At 38.3% G+C, this 8,560-nt stretch overlaps 1 protein-coding gene across 1 annotated transcript; it reads left to right on the top strand.

Moving 5' to 3' along the window:
• The first annotated feature begins 573 nt into the window (after window positions 1–573).
• On the top strand, window positions 574–7,608 carry LOC103704489 (small acidic-like protein). Its single transcript, XM_008787801.6, has 8 exons — window positions 574–798; window positions 893–975; window positions 1,075–1,113; window positions 1,202–1,254; window positions 1,375–1,438; window positions 1,529–1,571; window positions 1,687–1,734; window positions 7,172–7,608. Exons 1-8 carry the CDS (start codon window positions 718–720, stop codon window positions 7,331–7,333), a joined length of 573 nt encoding a protein of 190 aa, XP_008786023.2. The 5' UTR covers window positions 574–717; the 3' UTR covers window positions 7,334–7,608.
• The last annotated feature ends 952 nt before the right edge of the window (window positions 7,609–8,560 follow it).

Genomic DNA, 8,560 nt, shown 5'->3' with positions numbered 1-8,560 from the left:
TTTAATTTCATATTGATTATTCATCGAAGAAATTTTGGGTACTTAAAATAGGATTAAGAAATTTAAAAATATATCTTTTGGTTAGTCATTTTAGATAAGGTTTTAGTTTGTGACAAATGATATCCACCATGGTCTAGGAGATGGTATAACACGAGTTTATAGAGGCCGATTATGGTTATTCGTGATGCTTGTAATTAGATTTGAATGGATTTGAATTTTTAATCGGCTTGTGTTTAGTTTCACATTGCTTATTTGTCGAAAATATTTGGGATATAGAATTAAAAACTTAAAAAATATTTTTCACGTTTTTAGGTGAGGGCGATCAGAGCACAAGAGCTCTTGTTTCCAATGATGTTGCTTTTAAGGTGAGGTCAATCATAGCACAAGAACTCTTGTTGCCAATGACGTTGCTTTATTGGGTCGATCCCATTTCCATGGCAATCTCGCTTCATTTTCTATTAATAAAATTTTCTCTTTCATTGCCCCCTCCCGAGCATGATGCTGGGCTCCCTAGGTTTATTTCTCCCCGACTCTCTCTTTTACCTTTCGAGCCCAATTTGAACGAGAAGAGATGATCACGTCCAACTCAACAACATGGGTCTAAGTGCGATACATAAAAACTGGAGGGGGCAAACTGTATTTTTCCCTTGGTTATAATTGAGGCAGGAGCCGGCTGTTTCCGCCACCGGTTCCTGTGGACGGCGAGAGGGGGAGGCGATGTCGAGCCGACGCGGACCCCCAAAGCACCAGAATCGGTACGCCTGGAAGCCCAACGCCGGCCAAAAGAAGAATGAAACGGTAGCACATCGGCAACCATGTATCATTATTATTATTCCTTCATCTCTTTCTAGATTTTGATACTAGAAATTGGGAATCGTTATTGCACGGCCAGGAATTGGGAGGCAAGTATCGTCCCTACTCGGATATCACCTGCGTCTGCCCCCGCTGCAAAGACCAGATCGACTGGAAACGAAGGTCAACATCCTCTTTTCGCCCTCTCTTTTTCTTCTTTCAATTGTTATTTGAGGGTTTAGGGTTTAAATCCTAGTAGAGCCATCTGTTTATTTTGAATAGGTACGGGAAGTACAAACCTCTCGTGGAGCCTGCCAAATGGTACTCAAACGCCCGCTCTTAAATCTTTTACCTAAATATGTGTTTTTTCCCCACCATTTTGGTTATTTTATATTTCTTGTAATCATAGCCAGAAGTGCGGGAAACGGGCAGTTCGCCAAGCCTACCACAACATCTGCTCCGGTGACATCTTAGTTGCTTCTGCTTCTATTCAAAACGTCAAAAATGTGTTTTTTTTCCCCTTATTTTTTAATTGTAAATCAATTTTTGATGCGATGTGTTTGTAATTGAGTTCTGTTTCAGCATGTGCTAAGGATCTTAATGTGTGCGCCAAGTGCTGCTCCCGGACTGATGAGATCGTCGGAAGGTCTTTTTGCGCCCATATTTTTTACCCCAAAGTTTTGTCGAGATAATGGCCATTGGAGTGCTCCCTTGTAATAAGTCTTTATTTGTGCAGAGATATCTCGGAGGTGGAGACAGAGCGCAGGTCGCTTGAAGAGGTTGGCTTCTTTTCCTGTTGTTTTCTTATTTTATTTTATTTTTTTTGAATACTTTTTTAATGGGGGGTGATTGGCGATAAAGTTTGGAACTTATGACTCTGGAATTTTCTTGTAGGCGATTAAGAATGCTCGGGAAAGGGATCGAAGGACTCTTCTTCGTGCTGTAAGAATTCATTTCCCAACTTTTGGCATATGCGATATTTCATGCCTTGTGCCTTATACCCCAATTGATAGTCTGCTTGCTTAGAATTTTGGGTTTAAGGAGCAGAATGAGTGCAGTAAGGTTACTTTGGAATAACGTTTAAATATTGGTTTTCAATGCCCAATTTTACAATTCAAGCTTTTGAATGACCTTCCAGCGGCTTGTGCTTTAAATTTATTCACCTTTGCTGTAGAGGATTTTTTGTATGTAACAATACTTGTTGGTGCTCTGCCTCCTCTGTTCTTTCAATCTGGGGAGTAATGCAAGTCCAACGAACTAAACTTGGCTGATGGCACCCCCTTTCTGCTGAGGGGAGGTCCTGAGTTCAACTAGCGTTGGTGGTGACTCCACCATGTTTCTTCAGAAACAACAAAAAGAAAAAGAAGGGAATAGTACAAAGCAAGGGATGAGAATAATTAACATAAGAACAGATGAGTCACCGTTTAATAAAGATATTCATGCAATAGTTGATATTGAATTTTCTAGATATACTGTTTTTATACCAAAAAAAGTCAAGTGGCACTCATAGAACGTGTGTTCCTCTTAATGCTCGTGGAGAATAAATAGGTATGACGAAGATCACAAACTCTCATTTAAAAGCGCAAACTTGGATATTTTATAACCAGCGTATATGGCTGAGACAATAAAAATTAAACAAAGCAGTAAATAAATGATCGAAATCACTAGTCAGGTAATGTAAATATTATTGGATCCAGCATTGGTCTAGAAGGTTCTAGGTGCTCTAGCTGAAACAAAAATTAGAAAAGATTAGATTAAACGATATATTCTGGACCCTTCAGTTCTCAGAGCTTCAGACTGTCAAAAGTCAAGTGTTACCATGACTGTAGATTGAAGAGACCTGACATTTTAGACTACTTTCATGACACTTTGAGGGAAATACTCCACAAGGATGGAAGGAGATTGTAGTGAATATGAGTTTGCATGGTACCATAGGTGGTTCAAGACCATCCTTGTCACATTCTCATCTACTGAGCCCCCCTTTTTTTCGACTACTGGTGCTTTCTATATCTTCAATAAATACTTTCAGGCTGAGCCACCTATGGCTGGCGTTGTTGTCGTGGATGCCTTTGGGAAAAACTTTATTAAGTGGGTGTTGATAATGGTGAAACAAACTTAATATTTGATAAGATAACTTTATGCTGGTAAAGACTTCAAGCAGCTTTAATACCAAAATTGATGCATGGGAAAAGCTGGGTTTGTTGAATGGGGTCTGTTTTCAAGATGTTGATGCTAATTAGATGGGGATAGATTGTACCAAGTTGTTCAAGGATTTTGACTTTCAAAGGTTCGGGAAGAACCTGAGAGTTAGTAAAACTTTCTGGTTTAGCGACTGGAAAAACAAAGCATTAGTAATATAATTTTTTAATTTTCTTAACCTTATATGAAGTGTCTGAGCGTAGATTCAAAGTTTTAAGGTTTATATGAGTTTCAGAAGGTGTGTCAAATTCAATTAAAAGATGAAAAAATTAATGTGATGCAGAGAACAGTCAAGCGAATATGAGGAATAAACAATGGAGTTGTCATCATCCGGATTTGTGGGAATTGTCAGTCATTTTTGTTACTTAGACTTGTTGCTTTAGTCTCAAGTACCTGCTTCTGACACTTAGTCATGGTTGTTTGTATCACACTTTGATATATGTCCATAAGAAGAAACTTCTAAACAATAGAAGGATTTAAAAGTCAGACACATAGCTGCACCAGACACTGGTACCCAAGTTCATGGGGTATAGGTCTGTTAGAGATACTATAGATATAGTAACTAAGATGGGTTAGAAGGCATAAGTGCTTTTTATCATTCGGGTCTTCTCTTTAGAGAAAAGAAGAAATTGATAAGCCAGAAATATTTTATCAAACTCGGAATCAAATTGTCGCTCCTATGACATGCATATGTTAGGAGGACATACTCGATCCTATCTTTAACTTAATAATTTGTTTATAAAGGACTTCCCAGGCACTTCATACTCAAGATAAGAATTCTAGCATGGGAAAAACTAAAGGACTTATATGACAAATTAAGTAGTCATGTAACAACTTAAAAAATTGAATGATAAGATTTGCAACTTGCATGATCAACCTGAAAATTGACATAACATTCAATGTAAATGTTAGAAATAAGGGAAAGTGCCTTTGAATGCCTTTAAAGTCTTCAGTACTTACTTTCAAGCTGAGCCACCTATGGCTGGTCTTGCGGTCACAGATGCCTTGGAGAAATACATTATTGAGTGGGTGACCATCATGGCGAGACAGACTTGATCTTTCACAAGAAAACTTTATGCTGGTAAGGACAAGCAGCTTCAGTACCAAAATTGATATATGGGAGAGAGTTGATTTTGTTGGATTGGGTCTATGTTTTCAAGGTATTGATGCTAATGTAGATGGGTTAAGCTGTGTTGAATTGTCCAAGGGTTTTGACTTTCAAATGTCAGGAAAGAACATAAGAGTTAGTAAAACTGTTTGGCAGTCTGGGGATTTTATCAAGTGAACTACGAAGTGAATGCAACATACTTTTTCACTTTTCTTAATCTTAGATATAAGTGTCTGGGTATGGCTTCTAAGTTTACAGGTTTATGTGGGTTTTGGAAAGTGTGCCATATTCAAGTAAAGATGAAAGGAATTACTGTGATACAGAAAACAGACCAGGGAATATGAGGGATAAACAACAGAGTTATCACCATCCGGATTTGTGGGAACTGGGAATGTCGCATAGAGGTCTTTTTTGCTACTTGGACTTTCTGCTTTAGTCTTAAGTACCCACACTCGACACTTGGACATGGCTGTTGGTGTGACACTTGGATATAAGAAGAAGAAACTTCCAAACACCAGAAGGATCTGAAGATAGGCACATAGCTGCACCTGACGGGTACCAAGTCCATATATTATAGGTCTGTCAGAGGCCTTCTATAATTGTGATCGCCAAGATGATAGAAGGCATAAACACTCTCTATCATCAGGGTCTTCTCTTTAGAGTAGAGGAAATTGATAAGCCTTGGAAACTTACATCAACTTCTCGATTAGACTGTTGTTCCCATTACATGTGTATATGAGGACCTCATATTCAATCCTAATAAGATACAACTTTCCAAACTTAATAATTTATTTATAAAGATCTTGCTTAGGAACTTGCTATTCAAGATAGGACTCCTAGCTTTGAGGCAAAAACTAAAAGATTCGTATGACTGATTAAGTAGTCATGTAACAACTTACAAGTTGCATGATGAGACTTGCAATTGGTGTGACCAACTTGGAAATTGGCACAAAGTTAAACCTGAAAGTTACTTAGACATAAGAAATAAAATGCCTTAAGTATAAAAAAAAAAGAGAAAGAAAAACTGCATCAGGGCTGGCAATGCATTCCAAGCAACTTAGTTTGATGCATGAGAAACAACATTGGGGAACATAGTTTACAAAGGCTGCATGCCTGTCTGGACATCTGGCATAAATAACTGAATTAGGCATGAAGAAATAAACGAAGCTACATGACACAACTAGGCTCTCTGTCTATGAAAGGAAAAAGTTGCTTGAATATGGGAAAAAAATAATGACCATCCATTCTTCTATTTGGATTTCATTCAGTTATTTTGGCTTAATATGTTAATCTTCTCCTTTGGATCTACTGCTTTAACTTCCAGTTAACATTTGATTGTTATATTTCTATATTACCATATGTATGGAGTGCCCGCACATTTTCACTGCTTCTGAACTCCACACAAGGGAGTTTTGTTTTACTCTTCCCGGTTTGCTCTCCACTCTTTCTGTTGTAGCAATAAATGCACTTAATTTTTTTTTCTTTTAGCCATATCTCTTAGGTATGATTTAAGGAGAATTTAATTGATGAATATTTAATCGAATCATGATAGTTCACCCTAAATTAAAATACCACATGCATCATATGTATGAGATCAGCCATCCATGGAATCATGTGCTACATGGCTGCATTGAAAAGTAAAAGGATGATAGTAATATCATGTGATCACAACTTCAAATCAAATTCAACTAGATACATAACATGTGATGAAGTCACAAATATCTATAAAATTAGTCACATCCATCACCCTTGTCATAGTCCCACATTGACTAATAAAAAGGTTGCCGCATAAGTTTATTGGCTTGAGCCAGTCCTCCTAACAGCTTAAGCTTTTAGGGTGTGAGTCTGTGACAAGTGGTATTAGAGCCAGACTCATTATGCATTACAACCTTTATTAGTTATGTGGGCCCCTCACTGGGGGATACTAGGGTCGAGAAGGACTTAGTAGGGTTGAGTACGACCCAGGACATGGGTGGGGCCCCCATCTCGAGTAGGCATCACAAGATTGGGCGAGGGAGATTGTTATAGTCCCACATTGACTAATAAAAGAGGTGCCACATGGGTTTAATAGCCTGAGTTGATCCTCCTCCCAATAGCTTAAGCTTTTGGGCTATGTGTCCGTGGGGAGAAATGCAATGTAGTAAATGAACTGAGTAGGATACTCCCTTCCATTAGGAAGACCAAACAACAGTTTAAAATATCTATCAAAATGTTGAACATGCCAACCCTAATATGTGGAATGCAAGTTGCGGACGTATTTGGTGCTGTGTCTACTTTTGAAAATGTTCTCATAAAAGGAGAAGCCACAACTAGGTTTTCTAGGGCATTTCTGGTGTTCCTTCCATTTTAGTTGTTCTCACAGAAGGGAACGTCAGAAGTTAGGTTTTCTATTGTCCTAAAAGCACCTTTTGAACTGTCTTCTTATAGCACTTCTTGTATGTTGTTACCAAACATCTTTTTCTTTTCTAGCAAACACTTTTTTGCTTGAAAGGTACAACACTTTTTTGCTCTAAAAGTTGCAAAAGTCCTTTTCCTAACTAATATCACACCTCTCCTAAAGGCACTTTTTAAACTTTTTTCTTCTTGCAGAACACTTTTCATATATTGTTACCAATACTTATTTTCTAGGATGCATTTTTTTGCTTTAAAAGTTGCTAAGTAGTTTTTTAAGTAACCCTAAACACTAGTGTTGAACATGATATAATAGCTTTTTATTAATGCTCTCGGTATTGTTAGTTCAGGTCTTCATCCTGTAGCAGGTTTTTTCTGCTGCATCAATAGCCCGAGCTTCTCTAGTCAAATAGTTAACTGGTTATTTAATTGGCTTGGTGAGATAGCATCAGACAAATTTACACCTTTTCTTTTTCCTGACACTGCAACCGACATTGTGGTGATTCAAATCCCATGTTTGAAGATTGCCATTTTGGTTGTTTATCTAACTTATATGATGTTTCTTTGCACTGATTGTACCTTTTTGTGAATTTTGTTTTGGCTTTGATTTTAATGGTCCTTGTGATTTAGTTCCATTCTATCTGTGCGTACTCATTAAAATGTTTTATTTTCTGCTGACAGATGAACAAGGAGAAGGCTGGCAAAGGAGCATCAATTCCCAAAATCGCTGACAGAAGTGGAGAGGGTGAGCTTTTTGCTGCGACATCAATCGATGAATATGCTGAACTTAGCCAACAGCATGATAGCAATGAGGAAGTGGATGACGATTTCATATGTGACTGAGATTGAGAAAATTTTATAAGTTCCCAGAGTTGCATCAGGTGCCCTGCTGTGAACCATTGGTTATATCAGTCACAAACCTTTAGCGATGTTTTATTTAATTGTTATTTTGATCACCCAAGAAAATTGAGATCCTATTTGTTCCTGAGTCGTGTCCACTTATGGGTATCCTATGGGAAGATAAAAATTGAATTTGCGGTATGTCTTTGTTTTCAGAGGAATGCACTGCCTGTATCACCTGAGCTGTGAAATCCATTTTTATTTTTTGCATTGTTCAATTTATCAGAGTGGTATGCACAAGGGAGATTGGCAGAGCTTACTGCCAAACTTCTTCTCATCTGCTGTCATTGTGTTCCTGGTTGCAATAGCATATATGGTGCTTGCTCAAAACTTGAACATGAGAAGACTAACATTTTAAACCAACAATACTATTGCTGCTAGCAAATTAATCATCAATTAAGAGAGAGCATAGCTGACATGATGTTAATACTCTGGGACCATCTTCATGTTAACAGCCTGATAAATCATGTTTAAACCTTTTCTACAAATTTGCACAGACAGCTTGATCACCAGCATTCAGCACAATGTCAACTAGTGAGAACTAAATCCACCAGCTGTTTACTAGCAGGATGGTGTAGCTGAATTGCACCCAGTTTGGCAGGATTACAGGCAGTTCCCCTTTCTTAAAAGCAAATATGAGCAGGGCTACTGGTGTAGTACAATAATAAATCCTTAGGAAAACTGTGATGCATCCAGATTAAGCCAATAAACAGAGGACTATGAGTAGTCCCGTAGGTTTGGTCAGTTTCAAATTCAAGATCTCGAAGCTGACATTGGAATTACGATCATTATAAGAGTAAATTATGAAAACTAAGAAGGCTGAAGGAAAGACGGTCTCCCACAAAAGGACCTTTTTTGCTAGGAAATACAGAAACCATCCATCCTCAGCCTCCCTTGAGGAGCCAGCCCCTGTTACACTTGAGCCCTTCCCTCTTCTTCACAGCCCTCACTATGATCATCTTAGCGTCATTGTCTACCACCTGGGATGGCATTCTTGCTGCTCGTGACAAGCATTCACCCTTGGGATTGTTGGTTCAATTCTTCATCCCAACCGCCCCCGGCGTACGTGAAAGCATCAACCCTTCTCTGGTGTTTGATCAAGGATGTGAAGGGAGCCTCTGTTTGTAAGCCTGCAAAATTGATCAGCCTAAGAGATTTCCACATAACAAA

This window comes from Phoenix dactylifera, chromosome 9 (assembly GCF_051530095.1).
Source record: "Phoenix dactylifera cultivar Ajwa chromosome 9, Ajwa_hap1_PhDact_Kaust_v1.1, whole genome shotgun sequence".
NCBI classification, from domain to species: Eukaryota; Viridiplantae; Streptophyta; class Magnoliopsida; order Arecales; family Arecaceae; genus Phoenix; species Phoenix dactylifera.
Note: the sequence above shows the minus strand (reverse complement) of the source record. Positions and strands in the feature narration are given on the sequence as shown.

Coding starts and splice junctions, on each gene's coding strand:
- LOC103704489 (XM_008787801.6), top strand. CDS start 718: ATGTCGAGCCGACGCGGACCCCCAAAGCACCAGAATCGGTACGCCTGG. Junction 976..1,074: donor CAGATCGACTGGAAACGAAG/GTCAACATCCTC, acceptor TATTTTGAATAG/GTACGGGAAGTACAAACCTC. Junction 1,572..1,686: donor AGCGCAGGTCGCTTGAAGAG/GTTGGCTTCTTT, acceptor ATTTTCTTGTAG/GCGATTAAGAATGCTCGGGA.